A 21,890-nucleotide genomic window follows, 5' to 3' on the forward strand; every position below is an offset into this window, starting at 1 on the left:
GGCTGCAATCTTCCATTCAGACATGATATTGAGTTGAAGGATTTGTAGCAAATGACAATTCCCTAAAATTAGAACCCTTAAGTCATGGTTGCAGTTTTTGTCTTCTACAAACTTTTTACGACAAAGATTATTTCCAATTAAAATGCTCGAGTATTCGAAAACTCTGTTTTGCTTAGAGGAAATAAAGCACGGAGGGAAATTTATTTAAATTTGAATTGAACAGATATTAAAAGGTGAATAAAACTTTAGAACTTTTGTTTTTAAGAGTGAACAAGAACTATAACGGTAGCTGCTGAAATTTCCACACAAAAACTCGATCAAGATCTTAAAATCTAATCAAAATGGTCTGATCATCGCATATTAGCAGGAATTGTAACCTAATAATCTCTTATATGTTTGCTTTCTCTACGCGTGAACAATTTTGGCTTAAGGAAGGACATTTCAGGCACGGTCTAATGCAGACCACGATATCTTTGGTTTGGTCAACTTTCTAACTCTTAATTATCAAGAAGATTTTCTTAAATAAAAAAGGATCTTCCAAACTGATCAGATACCATTTCAACACTCATTCTTGCATAATAATATGCTACGAAGTGAATACAAAATTTTCGGTTCTCAATCAAACTTCTCTGTAATTTAAGATGACAAAACAATCCATTTAGATAATATTCATCTCATCTAAGTAAATTCATCTCGTTCATTCATTAAAAAAAAACATAAAATCCATCCATTTAATTTTATGGAAGAATAATGATCCTTTAATTATTTTTCAAAATCAAATTAAATGGATTATCTAATTAATACAAAACAGATAATTTTTTAAGATAACCCTCTTATTAAAAAAATTACCACAGGAAAATTATCTTGGGAATATAATATGAGTGAATTTGAAAGAAGTTGAATAGTTGAGGAAGAATAAAAAGAATTGTGTAACAAAAGAGAAAAAAAGGAAGACTTACAAAATTAAAAAATATAAGTTTTTTAATTATCCAATAAACTATAAGTGTTGTACTCAAACGTAGGATACGTGACATGTATCTATATATTATATAATTTTGAATTATATAAATTCAAAATAAATATTTATGTGCAAAAGTATGTTTCAAATTCTTTTAGGAACACGAAGATACTTTTCATGACTGTTTTATTCTTATTTTTATAATTATAATAAAAATTTATAAATTTGAGTTTTTAGAAAGTTATTGTATTTATACCTTTTAAAATTGTGTTAGAACCATGCTGGAATTTTAAAAAATCCAACAAATATTTGTTTGAATTGAACATTTCACGGATAAATATCCTACTAGTGATGTACAAGTGTACGGATACGTATATTAGTTATACTACTTATAGTCAGTCAAAATGAGAATTTTACTCCAAAATAAGATAGATATGTTATAACAGTATACATGTGACGGATTTATTTGTCATTCCTATCTCCACATACAATCTTTGTTTTCTATTTTCATTTTTGAGATTGACCTTGTTCAGGAGCTCTATGCCACTGCTTTTATATATGGGTACTCTCTTCTGCTGGAAAGAGAAATTATCTACCGAAAATTTGACATATTTTTTGCCACCACATTTTTTACTTTACTAGTGTGCTCTTGGGAGGAAGAAACATTATAGCTTTGAGCATTGATGATATGAAAGTTGGTCTATGAAGGTAAACTACATCTTTTGTGCTCATCAGTAGGATTTGAATTGTAGTTTCCAGTAGCAGAGAAAATTTCACAAATGACTTTAGATAATTGATTGCATGGAAAATCAAGCTCATCAGCAATTTTTTTCCTCCCCTTCAGACAAAAAATCTCGATTGGGTGATCTGCACCTGCGAACAAAATCAGAAAGACAACAGATTCTGTTTTATAAAGTATACCATTATATCTGTTCACCGGGGCACCTTGTCCATATAGAACTCTCAGGGCTTGCTCATCCTTATTAACACTCACTATTGAGGTATTTCTGAAAATGAAAGATGCATGTGAAGAAATTAACTTGACATGTCTGCACAATTTGTAACATTTTACCCATCTTAAATTCTACCATGCTGACCCACTAACTGGTAGCTGGAAAAGAATGTCTCGGAAACACTGTAAATTGTTTTCTCTTTAGACAGACAAGCTGAAGCTTTGGTATCTTATTAGGATTTCATGAATACAATGAATCAATTAATTAATCTATCAATCTTTCTCTCAGTAAATTTGGAATCAGCTACCCCGTCGCAGTATGTCTCCAGGCATCCCTGAAACATTTTATTTTACTTTTTAGCATATTGGTAATTAAATATCAGTTACAAATATGAAAGAAAAATTTCAGTTCTCTCGCGTATGGTGAAAGTTGTAGCTTCTGGAATACATAAGCCATTCTTGTCACCTTCTTTAATTGCATTTTTCATGCTACAGCTGAGGAAATATAATGACTATACATTGTTGATAAAGAGCAAGAAAATTTTCCTGCTCACGGAGCACATCAGAATACCTCCAAAATACACAGAAGGGATATGAATATATTACAAATGTAGTATCTAAGGTTGTACAATTCAAGAGATCTTGGGCTTCGTTCTCTTCCAGATGTCACACAAGTACAGACTTCAGGCACTGCGTGTGTGGTTTAACGTAACACTATTTATCATGAACAAACTGGGTTTGGAAGTTCTGATGATTCCTTCTCAACAAAGCTTATTTCTTTTGTATATATTTGTGTTAATCTTGGTAAATCTATCTAATATTGAAAGTGCAGATTTCAAGCACCATATAAATGGATTAACATAAATCTCTTTTTGGTCATGGAACCTTTTTTTTGAAGTTTCGGTGATTCATTGTTAATTACACAAGGAAATGATATACCCATTTTTAATTTAGTGGTCAATTCTCTGCACATATATTTCTCATGTTAAGAGTCTTCTATTAGCATAAACAGAGTTCGTGATCTCTCTTTTTTGTGTCACATCCTTCACAACAATAATAATAGCCAAGCCTCTTTAGTTTACAATCTTTAGAGGGGCTTCTACTCTACTAGTCTTCTTCCACAGCCCTATAATCTTTTCTTTAACAGGTGCTATCCCAACTCTGTCAAATGGATTCGTTTCTAATCCCATCAGATCTAGTACGTTAATTCATTAAACGCAACATCTTTATCTTTACTGCATTCTTGAATTAATTCTTATCTTTATCTTTACTGCATTCTTGAATTAACTCTTATCTTTATCTTTACTGCATTCTTGAATTAATTCATTTAAGTTTGAGCAGTGACAGCTATTGTTGACATGGTTGTCACTCGAGCGTGCACAGCAATGGCTGTTCTGATGCTGGTGACTGGTCAGATGAAGAGAACTTGGTCCTCCCACGATTCTGGTACTGAGATTGTAGTATTGGAGCATGCGTGAAGGCAAGGTGTTCTAACGCTAGTGTTTCATGGATCTTTTTTATTCCAAATTTGATGACTGAATTTTGGATTCAATCATGCTTTTGTTCATCATCTTAGCTTCAATTTTTATTTCAAAATATTATTTCATTTATTTTTTCTTGTTGTTGCCTTGGTTGATTTACCTTACATGCCTTGCCGGGCAATATTTTCTGATATACAACCATTGATTCTGCAAGATGGAGTTCTTTATTTCAGATGATAAATCACTCTAAATAGTGTAATTGCATTTATGAATGGTAGCTTGACAGGAAAAGTAAATTATACACCCCTTAGAGATGCTCTAAAACTTTAATATAGGGATTACATCAGTGTGGATTTAGGTTGAATACTATAACTATGCCCCTACATTCTGTTTTCAGAAATCACCTATCCTAAGAACCATACCCTCGTAGAGTCATAATAAGTAGTAGTCTCTGAGTAACTTAAACATCCATACTCAGACCAATTACTTGCAAATCTTTAAAACAAAATCATTCCTATACTGAGTATAGGATGATTGATTGGTAATTTTGAGGGAATCTACTAGGCTTAAGTTCAATTGTCCTCCCTGGCTTCTTCCTTCTTTGCCATTGTTAGCCTTACCATAAAATCTTTGATCACGTCAAACCTTCATTGCCTTTGTTCACAGTCTTACTGATGTCTAATTGACTCTCTTGGACTGTTTTGCAATGAGCAATGCTCAAATCTGTCATCTTCCCTTTCTCCTTTTGATTTGACATTTTCAGGCTGTTTCTTGTGATTATAGCGGGATTGTTGTTATTTTGACTACTGTAATTTGTATGAATCTTTTCAAGAGGTTGTACAGGATTGGGGTGGGTGGTTTGTAGGTGTTCGGCTTCACCAGCCTCTGTTCTAGCAATGGTTCGGTGCTGTTGGGAATAGTTTCCATTTTTTCATATCATGTCCTTATTTTAATTATTATCAGAAGTATATCATCACAATATACAGAGCTTAGTGCTTTATCTTTTGTATCACATCTTCACCTTAATATCAATATGATTCCGTTATTACTACTTCATGAAAGGAGAAATTGTTGAACATTAGTCTCATCGCAATGAAGCTTTTGGATTATCAAAAAAAGAATCAGGTCAACAAAATTACTCAACACAAGATCAAACTTATTCATCTACTTCTGTCTCTCTATCCTAAACATAGTTCGAATCTTAAAATCATAGACCGAATGAACAAAACAACAACAATTACAATTACAATATCACCACCTCCATCAACTCACGATTTCATACAAATTGCAACCCACAAATTGCACTTTCGGGTGGCACCGATCCAAAGAGAAGAAACCAAAAGATAATGGATCTCACCGGATCAGGGCGCAAGAGTAAACCTGTTGTGGCAACCTCCACGCCTCAGATTTGCTGAAACACATATCATCAAGGTCCTCACTGGTGCACCAGCTGCATTTTGAGTTCCGAGAGCATTGAGACTGCGCCACCAACTCTCCACAGTTGTTGGGTTGCTGAGTGTTCCTGGACTCCAACAGGTGCCGACTGGAACCATCCCCGGAAATTCTAGCACCATATCTGGAGAAGCCGTGAAAAGATTCGCAGAGAGAAGAGTTTAGGAGAAGAAGAAGAAGAAGGGTTGACAGCAAAGTGAAGGGTTGGTTGAGAGAGAAGGCCATGGAGGAAATGAAAATCTCAAAGTTTTGAAGTTGGTAAAGCTCTCAAGACGCATACATGACAACGAAGAAAGAATTAGAACCGAATACAAAACGTCTTTTATATTTGACGCATATTTGAAATCTTTTTTATTTTCAAAACGAAATTTTCTACCTCTTGGTAAATGTCGTTTTTTTCATTGACGTGACTGGTAAATGTCGTTGAAAACAAGAAACCTTGTTTTTTATTTTAATATAATATCAATGCTATATAATTCTCCACTTTAATATTTTATTTTATTAATTTATTTTAATTATTTAAACATTTTATAATTTTAAAAATTAATAAAACAGTTTCTTTTAGTTTTAAAATTTTATTTTATTTGTTTTCAATTAATTGAGATGAAAGTACAGAGAAATTAGTTATTTTTCTTTTCTTTACTAAAAAAACAGTTTTTTAATTTTAAAGTTTTATTTTATTTATTTTCACTTGAAAGGAAAATGAAAAAAATATTCTCTTTTTATAAAACAATTGTAAAAAACAATTTTAAATATAGAATAGTTTTTAAATTTTTTTCTCTCTTATTTTATTTTTTTCTTCGTTAAATCTCTTAAAATCTAACAGCATATCTGTTACATATAAATATATATAAATTTATATTTATATATATATATAATAATAATAATAATAAAAATAAAAACTAAAAATTGCACCGGCACAGGCTGTGTTCCGCTAGTAACAATAAAAATCATAGGGCTTTCCATATAGCGACATCGTATCTGTTTTTTTTTTCCCTGATGACAACGAAATAGTTCATAAAATAGTCAGTTATAAATGGCAGAATATTAAAACTAAATTAAAGTGTTGGGATTTAAAATACGTATTAATAGTTTAACCTTTTTATTTAATAATATATAATATACTCTTAGTAATAGTTATAAAGGCCTTTTTTTGTTCTTAGATGTGTATATAATAATATATTTTAAAACAAAAAATCATGTAAAAGATAAAGGAAAAGTGCAGGTTTTCGTATCGTTATTAATTAAACACCTTTAATTATCACTATATCTTAATAATTTTTTTAACCTTTATTTGATACTGAATTGTTTTTTACCTAAATACTGTCACCGATTATTTTTGAAGTACTATTAGTACTTCTATTGCCATAACTCAGGTATTGTTCCCAATTATTTCTAAAATGGTATAAAAAATTTAATTCATGGACGTCTTGTATAAGCCAATATAATATAATAAATGATTTTTTAATTGAATATTAGCTCGTTAATAATTAGCATATCCTACTTCAAACTGCAGAACCATTTTCTTTGTTCTTATCGTTTTCACTCACTTTATTTTTTTTCTTTTTCCCTTTTATCCTACTTCAAACTGCAGAAAAATATATATAGTAGAATATAATTATTTTAATATATAAGAATAATAAACATTAGAAATTATGATTTTTAAGAATGATTAAGTTGTATTTTGTTAATAAAAAAATATTACTTAGAATATTGATATAAGTTTTGTAAAAATGAAAGAGCAATATATTATTTTTGCTAAAATTTTAAATTTAATAAGAGTAACATGATACTTTTTTTATTAATTTTTTTTATATATATAAAAGTTGGATTCTCACATATTTCTTTTATGGGAATTGGTAAAAATTGGCCAAAAATTATTTTAAAAAACATTATTTCCTGAAAATAGTATTTTAAAAAGGTAAACCACAAATTGGCCTCTCTAAACATTAAAAAAATGAATTTTTAATTTCAGATTCAAGAGAAGTTTCTCTTCCAAGCACATCCTTGATGTAAATATATTAAATATGAATTTTAACTAAGTTGAAGCTAACTAATTAAATTAAACAAATAAGAGAGAGAAAAAAAAACTTCCAAATTTAATGTGAATTTAATTTGTCATTTCCAACCATTTTCCTTTCATTAAACTTATTTATAATAAGGATTTAAAACTAATAGTTGCTGTATCCATTCAGAGCTTGTATTTAGGGAGGCCAATTGTTGGGAAACAGGGGATGCCTAGATTCCAGGAGTTTAAGGCTGTTTCTTTTTTCAGAAAAAAAACTGTTTCTTCACACCTCTGTCACAACCTTGCACCCTGCAACATTTTGCATTTTTTTTAGATTTTTGTTTTTGAGTTAGAATTTAATTTTCATATTTTATAGTATATTTTTAATAGAAATAATTGATTAAATAATTTAAGATGTAGTGTTTAAAAATTATTATTTCATGTATTCATTTGAAGGGCTTTCTATATTGTAAAATGATTACTGTAAAGATAGTTACTTAATTTTTTTAAAAGAAGTTTCAAAAACAAATTATTATTATTTTCTTTAAAAGGATCTCTATATAAACACTTTATTATTAAAATAGAGATCACGAAAACTAAAAAATATAGGTGACATGCAAAAAAAAACAACTTAATTTTGTTTTTCTTTACAGTACCTTTATTATATTTTAGTCTTTGAAATTTAATTTTAATTTATTAAATTTAAAAACAATTTAATTTCTAAAATTTTTGAAAATACGAGTAAAGTGGTTTTTTTAATTGAAGAAAAGTTGTTGTAAAACCAAATAAAAAAATACGTGGATAAAATAACAATAACAAATCAAAAAATAGAAGGAGGATAGAGAGGTTGAAAATATAATAATCAGGGCAGCACGCAAGGGAGACGTAAAACCTTGGGGGAACTCTGTTTTGATCACACGCCATTGAAGCTCTAATTCCATTTCAAAGTTTCGTTCTTTTCCAATTCAGTGCAAATCTTTCTTTTGCTGATAGTAATTGTAGATATTATACGCATATGCATGCCCTATTTTGGTGTTTGTCCTAGGTTTGCCAATGGAGGGCAAAATCTTGGAGTGTCAGAATCAGGGGCAAGCTGTGGAAAATTTATCTGCAGGGCTTTCTAGTTTCTCCCTTAGCGACCAGATATGCAATTCCGGTTCTCCTCAGGTAAATTTTCTCCTTTCCTGACTAGATTATACGTATGTGTTTTTGTTTGAGGAATTCGAAATTTCTGCGCAATTTTGGATTTTTTGTTGTCTCTGTATGCATGGAATTTGACCTTAAATATCTGTTTAGGGGGGATTCGTGTGTTCATGTAGCCTTTAAAAGTGAGACTATAAGAGAAAGAGGAATAAGGGAATTATTCAGGAATCATTTGCAAACATGAAATTAATATGTTACTTTAAAGTTAAAATTATATTCATTTTTCCTTTTTGAGACTGGGTGTAGTTTGGGGCTCCATGTTTGATTTTGTTTGTGGTGCTTGATATTATTGACAGGATGATCAGGTGGGTGGTAGGAGGAGGAATTGCGATACTAAAGAGTATTTTGATTCCTTTTCCTCTGATAGTACTGGACGGTGTTCTACAAATGCTTCTAGATTATATCCTGAATTCCCCGAAAAACAATTGGAAAAACATAACGAAGATATGGAGTCTTCAGCTAATCTTCAGGGAAGGTATTTCTATTACGATGCTCCACTGCAGGAAGATACTGGAGTGTGGATACCAGTTTCAGTTCCACCTATGTTGGAAGATGATCATAAAGAGTGGGCCAAAGGTTTTCCATCAAACGGTGGCTATTTTCCTGATGATGACTTGGGGTGGAATCAATATGTAGGAGACGAAAGGGAATTGACTATGTGGGATGTGCTAGCAGAAATGTTACTTGTGGCTCGGGGAAAAGTGACTTCTTTGGCTTCAGGAGATCTTCATATGTGTAATTTTTCGTGGATATCCAGCCATGTACTAGAACAAGCTTGGAGAGAGATGGCACAAACTCTTACAGAGGCCAATTTTGGTAATGTGAGGGAACTATTAGAAGCTGATCCTCCAAAATGGTTAGCTGATAGTGCTGCTTCTTCTTGTATGCTTTGTGGTGTGAGGTTTCATCCCATCATGTGCTCTCGACATCACTGTCGGTTTTGTGGAGGAATATTTTGTGGTGAGTGCTCTAAAGGGCGGAGCTTGTTGCCATCAAAATTCCAAGTTTCTGACCCCCAAAGAGTATGTGATGTATGCTGTGTCCGACTTGAGTCTGTACAGCCTTATTTGATGGATCATGTAAGCAATGCTGCTCAGTTGCCAACCCATGACCTGACGGATCTGAGCACTTTGAGATCTTGGGTTAATTTTCCTTGGGGACAGTCCATGGAATATGAAATTTACAAGGCAACTAACACTATCAAGGCTTATAATCAGGTATCGTTTTCAATTGTTGAAGTAGAAAACATTTACAACTGGTGCTAATTATCACGGGCTTTACATGTATAAAGAACTTATAATACTGATCTGAACTAGAAAGTTCATTGTTGTGTCTTGTGAATGTGGAAGTCTACTGCATAAATTTTATGTGCTAAAACAAGTTTTACTTTATCTAGAATTTCACTTTTGCAGATTGGTTTTCTAAAGCCCGAGAAGTCAATTCCAGATGTCATTCTAAGAAAAGCAAAGGGCCTTGCAATTATCACTGTGGTTAAAGTAGGAGTGGTGGTCACGTATAACATTGGAACAGGACTTGTGGTCGCACGAAGGGAAGATGGTTCATGGTCTGCTCCATCTGCTGTGTCCACCTTTGGTGTAGGGTGGGGGGCTCAGGTGAAGTAACCATTCTGTAACAGTATTGGCTAAACACTACAATTAGTAATGGCTTTGCTTTCGAATGACTGTGGATCAATTGCCAAAATCTGTTACTATGTGCATACTGTTTCCGGTCAACTGTAACACCATAACATTTATTTTGTTTAGACTTTAGAATTACATGGTAACATGTATTGAAATTTATTGAAATATATATTTCACAATAGCTAAATTTCCACAAAGATCCTCATTTTAATATTATTCCATTTACTCCTCAACTGTTCCAAGCACTGATTCTGACTTCCTAAGACATATAAATGTAGGACATCTCAAGGTTTTACTGATATTTATTCATATCTATACATTCTGAAGTGTTGACTTGTTTTGTTTATTTCACAGGCTGGAGGAGAGTTGACAGACTTCATTATTGTCTTGAGAACAAATGATGCTGTCAAGACATTTAGTGGCAATATGCATATTTCACTTGGAGCTGGTTTGAGTGCTGCAGTAGGCGTTGTTGGTAGATCAGTTGAAGCTGATGTTCGAGCTGGTGATGGTGGTTATGCTGCTTGTTATACCTACAGCTGCAGTAAAGGTATGTTATTTGTGATCATGTAGTGTACTGAAGGCCTTGATTTCTTTAACAGTATGCAACTGGATCTTCTCTTTCGTTATTCTATGTAAATATTTCTTAGTCTAGCAGTTCAACTTTCAGTGTACTCTGCGGTCTCTTCGTATAGAACATACGATTCTTGTTTTCATCAACTACCAATGAATATTTATATTTTGAATTGGAATAGCTGTAAACTATAGCAATGCTGTTTGAGAAAACTTTAGTAACTGAAGATGCTATTATTGTCGTAATTATCCATGTATTGGTTTGTAGATAAAATTCTTCAGTAGATATGTGTGCTGCTAATGTTCCACTCTTAAGTGAGCAGTTAGGCAGAAGGTTTTCTTGAGGGTGGAAGAGGTGAAAGGAAAGCATAATCAGAGGTTAACCTTGATTTCCAAATCCCATTTGGCTTTGACGTGCTCAACTTCGTAGTTAATTGCTTGCTATAGAAAACATGAGAGCGAATCAGCAAAGCTTCCTTCCTTATATTTTTCTATCTTACCTCTTCATACATTCTTTAGGTTTTTGTCACCACATGATGGCTAATGTTGACTTCAGTATGGAACCCTTGGAAGGCTGATTGGGACTTGATTGTTTCACACTTAACATGACCCACTGAAACTTGTATTTTAGCGATTACCAAGCATGCTGCAAGTGAATCTCCAAAAGCCATTCTCATAAACTTTTTAGATTGATGTTAATATTAATGTAACCTTTATACCCTAGAATCGAACATGGTTTTATTGAACTTGATGATTTTTTGTTACATTTGGAGGTTTTGCTTAGGTGACCTGACTGGAGTCCATTTTGTTTTAGTTTTGGAGTGTGGTGTTTGACGACAATATTACTACATGCAGGTGCATTTGTTGGATGTTCACTTGAAGGGAGTATGGTAACTACTCGCACGCAAGAAAATTCCCGTTTCTATGGCAGCCAGTCTATAGCTGCAACAGACATACTTGACTCACTGCCTAGGCCACCTGCTGCTGCCATTCTCTACCGTGCACTTACTGATCTCTATTCCAAGCTTGATGGATGATTGAATGCTTCAACATCATTCCTTTCACCCACGGGACATTGGCATCAAGTACATATTTTGTACAGTTTCTAAGTCACACTCATTGTAAACCAACGTGTCATTATTTGTCTTGTAAATGTATATGCAGATATTGATATTTTACAGTTATTGTTGACCAAGATGGAGGGATTGGTGACCTGCTTTAATAATTTTATTTGGCTAGAATTGCCTTTGATGATTTTTTGAGCCCCAACTTCCTCAACTATATTAATGGCCATCAAAGAAAAGTTTATTAACAATTATAATAATACTTTGGCTTTATAGATTCAGTGGCATATTGAATTAAATTCTTGTATATCACGACAAAATATGTTATTTATTTATTTTGAACTCAAATACAACAATAAATATCTAATTTTGATATTTATTAAGAATGATAGTTTGATTCTTTTAAAGTTCTTGATTTTATAAAAATAAAAATCTATTTTCTAAATTATTTTCAATCATATTTATTGAAAATGGTGTTCATCTCTAAACAGAGAAATTTGATTAAAATAGTTACTTTAAATAAAGTTGAATTAGTTTAAATATATGTATATTTAAATTCATCAAGTATTACTATTTTTTTATTTATATTTGAGTTTAGAGAAAATATAAAGTATGTTTTAATTTATGCACATCTATGTCCAATGGTGGTTATTTTAAATAATCCATACAAATATACAGTGTATGATTACAACCTTGAAATAGTAACGTGACATAATAAAAAATTGTACACAACCAAAAGAAATTATGGTTGAAGAAAAAATGTCAAAAAATTGAAAAATGGTTGGGGAGGGGGGCACAGAAAATAGATATATAGTTTCCAATTCAGACGTCCCATAGTTTCTTTCTCCTTTTGACCAACTTAAGGAGGAACCTAGGAATAATCTTCTTAAGGTTCCTACGTAAGCTACGAACACATCCTTTGATGGCCATGAATAGAGGGAACTGCACCAATGCAAATATGCATACAGGGAAGAATGCTGCACAATATGTCAAACTTGAAGTCCATTTGTTCCCCTCTAACTTGATGTTGATCAAAATTGTGGCGCTGAATGCTAGCATTGTTGTGGCCATGGAGAAGAACAACAAGGCAAAACCTGCCATCAATTTTCGAGGGAGAGATTTTCGAAAGTCCCACATCTCACAGGGTGATGTGAGGATTGAGAGGAACATAATCACAGAAGCCAAAGAACCTATAAGAGCCACAATATCCATAATTGTGAAGACGAAGAATATGGCGTGATGAAGAAATCTAGGGAAGCCATAGTCATCTGTGCCTCCAGGGACAGTGTAGGCTGCTGCAAAGACAACAGTGGCAACAAGAACAGCTACTGCAGAACACGATTGAGCAGTTTCTTTTATCCATTCACGAGCATCCTTAAGGAGTGATGCATGCTTTTCCACAAAAAGTTGCTTTGCAGTTTGGTTGTGTTGGTTTTTGTGAATGGTATAATGATAAGGGACTCTCTTTTCTATGCGCTGTATTATTATGATGAGTGCAGACAGTAAATGATTTGAGATATACAATGGTATCAATTAGTGAGATACACACATCAGATACTAATTAGTCCTTTGCTTTACAATTCTCTTACTAGCTAATTTTCTAAAACATCAATGATTGTACTTATAATATCCAAAAGTTGAGTGAACACATTGAAAATGAGAAGTAGGAGTATAATTTCTGATTATGAGAAATTGAAAAGGATACTTACATCAAACCAATGCAACTCCTCTTGCAGCTGCATGGCATAACCAGGTTGGGAACCCCCTTGAAATTCTGCAGTGTGATGAAGGACAGTGTTATTGTCCTTGTCTATTTTTCCAGCAAGACTTCTCACCATTTTCAATTTCTTTAAGATTCGATAAATTTCCTTCTGGCGGTGCTTTACAGCCATGTACAATATGTTTTGCTCATCTTCACTAACATGCTCAATTGAATGAGGATGAAAATGAATTATTAATTCAACAATCTCTGTAATTCCATTGCAAGCAGCCATAAGCAAGGGGGTATATGTAGTAGGTTTGCTTGCACCCTCTTGTTCCTTTTTTTCCTCTTTGGGCTTTCCTTCACGTTGTGATCTCCCCATGGAAACTGTTTTATCCCTTGCTATGGCAGTATTTCGCCATGAAAAGTCTTTTTGTACTAGCAAGTGTACTAGTTCCTTTGCTAAATTATGCATTTCCTTTTTCCTCCAAAGTTTATCAATCTCTTTCCATTCTGAACATCAACAAAGTAAACAAGTAACGCCAGGAAAACAAATTAAGTCAAAACATATTATATATAATTTTTTTCATAAACAATTTTTAGACTAAAAATCAAATTCTTTTTTCATAATTTAAAACTAATTTATGCATAAGTTCATTTTTTTTATATAAGTTAACTTTTATGAATTAATTTGAACTTATAAAAAACAATTTTTTTTTTAGTTTTTCGAAACATGTTCTAAATATATTTTTTTGTTGTTGGGAGAAATGTATGTTGCACCTTTGGCTAGAACCTTCCACATGGAATACCACAGCCATGAAAAAACTGTAGTTGACCAAGCTGCAAAAAAATATTTAAATGAGTTAATCTTGATTACGTAAATCATACATACATGTTGAACATTATTTTAAATAATTATAACTGTTCATTTTGAAATAAAACATTGTTCTTCTCACATTATAATCTAAAGTGTATTAGTGTATAATTTAGTTTCGAAGGTGAGTTGAATAAGAAAAATATTAATAAACTAGTTTTGGGTAAATTCTGAATTATGTCAGACTTTTAAATATAAAAAATAAATTCTCACTTGATAATAAGGGTTGGGATAGTTTCTTATTTGAATACATTCATAAATTTCATATAAATTAGAAGTCGAGATCAAATATTTTTTATAATCTACTTAAGTCTACTCTAAGGACAAGATTCAAGAGTCATTATATAATGTATGATGTTTTAACTTATCTTTTATGGTTCTATTGAGTCATTATATAGGACTCCTTACAAATTTTACTCTATTAAAAGAGTATAATAAAACTCACCCTTCAATTAATGTATTTGGTTTCACAATATGCACACGACAGTCTTCTAAATTTGAGTTGATATTATTTTTAAATCAAATTTTGGGTTTTATCTCAATATTTTATATAATAATTAATTTTGTTAAATATATAACATATTATTAAAGTAAAACTTAAATATAATTGAAAAACAACGTTAAAGCATCCATATTGCATGCAAATTTTCCTCTGAATAATAATGGTTATTATGAATACAAGTAAAGGGAATAACATTTCGTATCCTAATTTCACAAAATATTTTATAATTGCTATGTGCTCAAATTTTACTTACAAAATTAATCTTATATAGATATTTATCCAAAACTGTTATTTATGTTTTAACATGTCAATTGGATACCTGAGAGATTCCTTTGAGTTCTAGGTGACTCCTTTTTTCCTTTCTTGTGTTTTTCCAGTTTTTGCCCTTCTCTCATGTTATCCTCAAGGTGCGTTTCAGTTGAAGATGGTTCATTTCTGTTGTTTCTGCCTCTTTCCAAATCTTCCTCTTTTGTAGTGCATCCATTATTTTGATCGTAGTATTTGTAATCTTGAAAGTTAGGAAGCACTGTGTCACGATACTGCAACTATTAGCATAACTTCCTATATAACTTCAACACTGTGCTTACTATTAACTTCGAATTTCATTATTTATATAATTAATTTGATCAAAATTCTTCATTATTAATATTTCAATCAATAATAATGAATATATACACACAAAAAACACACCAAAATATAAAATATTTCTTTGGATACATATGCATGTTTGGAATTGGAAAAGCTAAACCCAGGAGTATAAATAGATGCAGAAGACATACAAATGTATAAGAAACTTTTGAAAGGACCCATTGGGGTTTGACTTTTAAACGTAGAGGGCATCTTTGCTAGCAATTGGAGAGTTGTGAGATCATTCTGTTCTTTTTCATTAGCGAGGTAGTCATAGTTTTTTAAAATCCATAAAGCTGTGCCTGCATTCAAAATAAACATGTTACCAACTTCATAGAAGGGAATAATTTTATGTGTGTGATGTGAAGATGCATGAAATGATGAGAGAGAGAGAGAGATGAACCAAAGAACTGATCAATGACAGCAGTGTGAAGAATGGACATCTTATCCTCTTGTCGGTGAAAATGGATGTTGGGATCAACTTGACAGTCTTCAAGGAAGAAGATGAGCAAGTCTGTCTTTCCAAGTGCAGCTGCTCTGTAAACAGGAGTTTCTCCCAAATTGTTCCTCATCTCTATCAATGCCTGATACTGATCGGACCCTGCTTCCTCCTCGTGCTCCAGAATGCTCTTTGTCATCTCCACTTCTCCTGTGAAGGCCACCTCATGGAGTGGCGTGTTCCCCATGTCATCCTGCAACCTCAGAACACGCTTTATGTCTCCCTCACCCACCCACTCAATCATCTCCTTGTACATTTCTGGGTTCCCACAGTGTGCTGCGTAGTGAAAAGGGGTGCTGTGGTGCAAGTCGATTTGCTTGTCCAACAGATTCTTGTGTTCGCAGAAAAATTTCCGGAAACCTTCCCAGTCATATCTCTTGGCCATTATATATGGCCTTTTCATTCTTTCAATGTGCAAGGCTAGTTGCCTTGTGACCTCTAATTTCCTCCTCCCTACCTGTTCCTCGCTCATCACTCAGTCATGGATCCTTCTTCACTGCATCCAACAATTCATGTCTCCTTATATTGTGGAAAGGAATCCATCGTAACCCAGAAGCCAGAATTTCAGCATATGTGCTTTGCTTAATTTATTCACAAAGTGAATTGGCTTCCGAGAATAACTCAACTCGGAGGTTTTCCTTTGCTTTCCAACATTAAGTATTCCTGTAATGGCTGGACTGCCTTTGTTAATACTCACATGCACACACATATGTGGAAAACGTTTTTGTTAACACTGCACACACCAACATTCAACAACCCTTTATAATAATATTTTAATATTTTAAATTAAATATTAAAATTTAAAATATTAAAATATTAATTTGTTTATTTGTTAAGAGTATGTTTACTGCAGTATGCAATGTCAAGGTATCAGGTCCCACACATATTCCTTCTAGGTTTATTTACACACATTTACTAACTTCTTATTAATTATAATAATTTTATATACCCTATTCCTTTCACATAGTTAATAGTATGTATAATATAGTGGAAACAACAATAAATATACTATTTTTTAAACAGTTCTACTTAAATAACTTCGTCTTATATTACATGGATCAAGAAACGAAATTATAATTGTTTTTTTTTTCAGTTTTAATCCTACTAAGGCAGTTTCTTCCTGCACCTCTACATTTTTCTTCCTGTACCCCACAATTTTGTAAATTTCAAAACTAACTTTCACCTGTTATTTGAATTCGGAATCTGGGAGTGTGTTATGGATTCATCAATCCGGAAGTAAATCATGTTGCTTTCTAGATGAGGGGGTGTTCTGAAAGCAAAGTTTGCATAAATTGTTGATTTCTAGATTGCTGAATCTGAAAACCTAATTTATATTACGGATTGGTAGATCTGGAATGATTTTTTTCATGCATATTTTAAATTACGGATTGGCAGATCCGGAATGATTTTTTCAATTATGGATGTTTTGCATTTTTTTATTTTGGATTAACACTACCATTCATATACTACCGGAAGCACCAATCCGGAAGATTATCAGATGCGCCAATCCAAAATTTTACCGAAAACGCAAATCCAAAAATTTATCGGATTTCATAATCCAAAATAAAAAAAAAATATAGGGATAAATTTGTCTTTGCACAATCTTGTAGGGATGCAGGAAGAAAAATGTAGAGGTGCAGGAAGAAACTGCCTCTACTAAATATTTTATTCGCGATTTGTTTTTCTCTTTAAATATTCAACGTTATTAAGAGATTATTGAAGATTTTTACTAATACCTAAAATGATAAATATTTTTTGGCAATTTTTACTAATTTCTATAATGATAAATACTTATTTGAAGGATATGTTTCCATATTCCCAATATTGCAACGGGTACTATTATTTATTGAAATATTTTTTCTTCATGTTAGATCGTCTAGTAATTTTATATAGCCGGTCCAAAATATCAATATGTCCAATCGTTTTCATGATAAGTGAGAAGGATAATTCAAAGTATTTATAGTTTTTTAACATAGATAAGATTATTGAAAGTAAATTCTAGTATGAAGAAAACAGCATAATCAACAACAACAATGGATATTATTTAGAAGTTTCACTAATATTGATTTGATCCTATCAAAGTTAACATACACATTTTTCATATGTGTCATTTGATTAGTCATGAATCTAATATCCAAATTTTTACCTTTATCATTTTAGGGTACACAATAATCACAATGAATTTATTTTTGTTAATAATTTTTTCTATTATCGATAAAATTTACTTATAGATGATAGAACAAATTTTTGTCCGTTTAATAATTAATAATTAGTAGTTAAAGCTTAGATAACTAATTAAATATGAATTTAAAATATTTATTAATAATAAAAATAATTTAAATATTAATAAGTTTTTAATTTTTAAAATAATATCAGATTTATTTAATATAATAATTAATTCTTATTTTTTTAAATTATTTTTAATAATACAAATTCTACGTGGCATTCCGCACCTATAACAAGTCTTGTAACGATATAGTATATAAAAAGAAAAGGTGAGATAGGAGAAACAATGTCTATGATTTATGTTATTATTTTTAGTTTAACTTCTGCATGATCATAGCCCTGTGATTAACTATGAATTTATTTATCAACGGTAAAGTAAATGCCAGAGAGTAGGTAGATTTCTTCAACTTGGGAATAGTTTAAGCATATATATTTAAATCATAAAATTGAATATCACAAACACGAAAATTTTGGTAAATTAGTAAGTGTAATAAACTAAACCCTTAAAATCAAAATGATAAACCCTTAAAATTTTATTTCGTATAAAAAATTATATCAAAATATTATTAAAGAATATAATAATTAAACATTATATTAAAATATTTATAGTATATTATGCTACAAATAATTTTTATATATTTTTATTATACTATTATTGTGATTATTGTTATTAGTTGATCATATTATATTATATGTTACTTATAAATAGATTTCATATTTTTATTATTTTTAACATAAAAAGTTACTGGACTTGAAGTGAGAGAGGTCGAAGATACACCAATAGAAAAGGACAATTGCTTCTTGCACCATATCACTGCATACAATTAAAGGAAAAAGACAAAAATACCCTTAAAAAAATGGGGTTCATATAAAATTACATTCTAGGTCCTCTTTTCCGGAACACAATAATCTTTTTTAGATAAATTTTTTCATAATGAATTATTTTCAATTCCAGATTTTTTTTATCTAGAATGTGATTTTGATTTTTTGTTTTCGGATTTTTATATTCGGAACACAATAATCTCTCTCGGATCTATTTTTATGGAATGCATTATTTTCAATTATAGATTTTCATTTCTGAAATAAAAGGTATTTTTGGAATTTTTGAAACTGTGTTGAGTGCAGGTTCAAAAGTGTTGGGTAAAGGAAGCAATTGCCATATAAGAGAGGAGGAAAAAAAGGGTGTTGCATTCTTCACCCCTATGTTTTTAAACCTGTCCCATTATGAATGAAATAATAAAATTGTTTCTTAAAAATATATTTTAGATTGTATTTGATATATATTTTGAACTTAAAAAATATTTTTTAAAATATAATTCAAAATATATTGATATATATGATTGTATAATTTAATATATTTTTTCAAATTAAAAATACTTTTAGAACATACAATAGTACATTCCAGATTATATATTATAATATGTATTTCCAAATTTAAAATATATTTTTTATTAAAATAATGCATTTTTATGTTATAATACATTTACATAATACTTTTTTTATTTGTATTTTAGAATTTATATTTTAAAATACATTTTTTATTTATTTTAGATTGTACAATTTAAAATACAAAATAAAAAATATATATTTTGAATTGTAAAAAATGTATTTCAAATTTCACAATCTAAAATTAAAATTTTAAAAAGGTAAGAGTATAATTTTAATTTATATGCAATTGTAGTTTAAATTTATAGGGGTGCAGAATGCAGAGCCCAAAAAAACCACTAAAGCCCTAAGATGACCCAACCGAGTAATTTGTCGTCCTCTGAAATGAAATGGCGAGAGAAGAGTAAAGAACAGGGAGAGCAGTAAGTAAGATCGCAGGGTGTGCAGGAAAACTCAAAGGAGAATGTGGAAAAGTAAAACGACCTGAGAAAGACACCAACACAGATCTGTTCGTGCTATAGGAGAACGCAACATCAACAGACAAACGGACCCGAACTTGCAAGACAGAACCACGGAATTGCAACCCTGGTACGTTCTGCATAAATCCTGACCTACAAACAAACAATTCCACTGTCTTTTTTTGCTTTTTTTTCTAGTGCCTAACGGAGCATGCTGAATCGACTCTAAACTCGTGCGAATTTGCTCGAGTTCACACCTATTTGCGAGTTAACTAGGTTCGAGGTGTGGGAAAGTTAACTCGTCCCAGTTTACGAGTTGACTCGCGATCTTGATAACCTTATAGTGGCATGTGCAGAGTCTCTAAACTGACGCTTGATTCCCTTGTGGTCACATAATTGAATTATGGCTCTAAATTAGAGTTTGTTGAAATTTTGGTGTATCTCTGTGTGTTTCTGTTGTTTATGAATTTGTTAGGGTGAAGTGATGAATTTTTTTATTATGCAGTACAACCTTCCTTGACTGGAAGAACTTCAGTCTTCAAGAATCTGTCAATTAATTGCAAGTCTTTTCATCCCTTGTTGTGTTAAAGTTTCTGGTTTTCCCATCTGATCCCAATCTAATGTGGTCCTTTTTTGTTGGGGTTAAAAAATTTAGGAGCACATAGCTCTGGAAAGATATGGCTACTAGACGTGTTCGTTACTCCCCTCTTGCCACAGATGACGATGATGGTGCTATTAATAGACCATTTGACCCACGATTTGATTATACACCGAGGGCCTTGGATAAAGTTCCCTGGAAATCCATTGCCCTTGCACTCTTCCTGTTATTCCTTGGCACAGGACTTCTGTTTCTTTCATACTTTATCTTCTCTGGTCATATGGGGGGAGAAAGTTCTCAAGCATATGGTCTTTTAGCCCTTGGCTTCCTTAGCTTTCTCCCAGGTGTGTTGGATTCTCTGAATGTGATATGCATTATGTATGTTTAAGTATCTAGTTTAATTAATATAAAACCAAGAATAATTGTTTTGACAACTTTGAGACTGCTGAGCTAATATACTTTTGGACGAATTGGTTGTTAGTTATGCATTACGAGCCCAGCATCGAGATTGATTAGCTCAAACTGCATTTGATCTTTACCCCCTGAGAAACACAGAAACCATGCCAATTTTGTCATGTTCAATTGAATTTGTCGAAATGGGGGATAGTGGATGCACTTCATGATTAGCAGAGAGATAATTCACAGATCATAAACTATGCCGTTTGCGTTGATCAGCCTTTACAATGAATCAGTTAAAAATGTTTCAAAGAAATGTGACATACCAATACTCTCACCTGATGAGAATATCATTGCATATAATGCGAAGCATACAATTATGGATCCATGTCAGCTGTCCTCTTTGTCTATCCCACCACATAAAATATGCTACCTAGACAATAACATGACATTAATACTATAGTAACATAATTTCATTAGCTAAAACTTTTCCTTGCTTATTAAAAAAGAACTTTAATGTGTACTTAATTGATGAGAGTAGAATATGAGACTGGGCATGGAATGGGTGGAGGTCATGTTCATCTCTATGATTATGTTTACAATTATGAATTAATGATTATTTCCATCATATATATGGAATGATGTGTCTTGCCGTACTTTTTAGCCTGTTTTATTTGTTCTAGAGCTTGAAGTGTCTCATTTCTTTCGTTCACAGATGCTTCTTGACTGCTAAATATTAATTTAGTTTGTATCTACCATGACTATGCACATATTAACTATCTGTCACGTGGATCTTTTTCTGGAAACATAATTCTCCTTAATTTCTGGATACAGGTTTTTATGAGACTCGAATTGCATATTATGCATGGAGGGGTGCTCAAGGATACCGCTTTTCTGCCATTCCTGATTATTAGAGCATTACTGTAAATGAGTACTAGAGCTATACCTTGAAATCTTTGTAATGATCAAATTTGGTTGCAACTGTATGTTTGAATGACACAGATAGAATAAAATGGTAGATGTAATCGTGTTGATATACAAGTAGATGATCCAGTGACAAAATTTAGAAAAAAAATGCATATAACTTAAAATTATTTCAATCAAAATTGGGACATTTAGGCATTTCAGTGAGGTGGGATCAACTCGTTATTGACGTTTGATTGTGACAATTTATAATTTTTTGAATAATAACGGATGTTCTCAAGACTCACTAAGGTGTGTTTCCTTCAGAGGAGGGAGGAGGGAGGAGGGAGGAGGGAGGAGGGAGGAGGGAGGAGGGAGGAGGGAGGAG

The 21,890-nt window shown here is 31.9% G+C and overlaps 3 protein-coding genes across 4 annotated transcripts; 2 read left to right on the top strand and 1 right to left on the bottom strand.

Annotated features, from left to right (window-relative positions):
• Positions 1-7,659: 7,659 nt before the first annotated feature.
• Positions 7,660-11,521, top strand: LOC137832450 (uncharacterized). The gene is made up of 5 exons (XM_068640616.1): positions 7,660-8,018; positions 8,351-9,271; positions 9,467-9,667; positions 10,049-10,244; positions 11,123-11,521. The coding sequence occupies exons 1-5, from the start codon at positions 7,905-7,907 to the stop codon at positions 11,302-11,304; spliced, it is 1,614 nt and encodes a 537-aa protein (XP_068496717.1). The 5' UTR covers positions 7,660-7,904; the 3' UTR covers positions 11,305-11,521.
• A 443-nt stretch (positions 11,522-11,964) lies between these two features.
• LOC137832451 (uncharacterized) lies at positions 11,965-16,033 on the bottom strand. Its single transcript, XM_068640617.1, has 6 exons — positions 15,440-16,033; positions 15,189-15,338; positions 14,729-14,935; positions 13,814-13,873; positions 13,041-13,546; positions 11,965-12,807 (listed from the first exon to the last, which is right to left on the bottom strand). Exons 1-6 carry the CDS (start codon positions 16,005-16,007, stop codon positions 12,154-12,156), a joined length of 2,145 nt encoding a protein of 714 aa, XP_068496718.1. The 5' UTR covers positions 16,008-16,033; the 3' UTR covers positions 11,965-12,153.
• A 3,423-nt stretch (positions 16,034-19,456) lies between these two features.
• On the top strand, positions 19,457-21,640 carry LOC137832452 (uncharacterized). Of its 2 annotated transcripts, XM_068640620.1 has the most exons (4): positions 19,561-19,735; positions 20,111-20,164; positions 20,261-20,547; positions 21,434-21,640. In XM_068640620.1, the coding sequence occupies exons 3-4, from the start codon at positions 20,283-20,285 to the stop codon at positions 21,511-21,513; spliced, it is 345 nt and encodes a 114-aa protein (XP_068496721.1). In that variant the 5' UTR covers positions 19,561-19,735; positions 20,111-20,164; positions 20,261-20,282; the 3' UTR covers positions 21,514-21,640. The 2 variants fall into 2 exon arrangements, with proteins under 2 accessions (XP_068496719.1, XP_068496721.1); XM_068640618.1 differs by lacking the exon at positions 20,111-20,164 and having other exon boundaries at positions 19,457-19,735.
• The last annotated feature ends 250 nt before the right edge of the window (positions 21,641-21,890 follow it).

This window comes from Phaseolus vulgaris, chromosome 6 (assembly GCF_000499845.2).
Source record: "Phaseolus vulgaris cultivar G19833 chromosome 6, P. vulgaris v2.0, whole genome shotgun sequence".
NCBI classification, from domain to species: Eukaryota; Viridiplantae; Streptophyta; class Magnoliopsida; order Fabales; family Fabaceae; genus Phaseolus; species Phaseolus vulgaris.

Excerpts from the sequence above, each read along its gene's own strand:
- LOC137832451 (XM_068640617.1), bottom strand. The coding sequence starts at position 16,007 with ATGAGCGAGGAACAGGTAGGGAGGAGGAAATTAGAGGTCACAAGGCAA. Across the intron at positions 15,339-15,439 it reads TGTCATTGATCAGTTCTTTG|GCACAGCTTTATGGATTTTA; the intron begins GTTCATCTCTCT and ends TTTTGAATGCAG. Across the intron at positions 14,936-15,188 it reads CAAAAGTTTCTTATACATTT|TGCTTCCTAACTTTCAAGAT; the intron begins GTATGTCTTCTG and ends ATCGTGACACAG.
- LOC137832452 (XM_068640618.1), top strand. The coding sequence starts at position 20,283 with ATGGCTACTAGACGTGTTCGTTACTCCCCTCTTGCCACAGATGACGAT. Across the intron at positions 20,548-21,433 it reads CTTCCTTAGCTTTCTCCCAG|GTTTTTATGAGACTCGAATT; the intron begins GTGTGTTGGATT and ends TTCTGGATACAG.
- LOC137832450 (XM_068640616.1), top strand. The coding sequence starts at position 7,905 with ATGGAGGGCAAAATCTTGGAGTGTCAGAATCAGGGGCAAGCTGTGGAA. Across the intron at positions 9,668-10,048 it reads GTGTAGGGTGGGGGGCTCAG|GCTGGAGGAGAGTTGACAGA; the intron begins GTGAAGTAACCA and ends TTTATTTCACAG. Across the intron at positions 10,245-11,122 it reads TACCTACAGCTGCAGTAAAG|GTGCATTTGTTGGATGTTCA; the intron begins GTATGTTATTTG and ends TACTACATGCAG.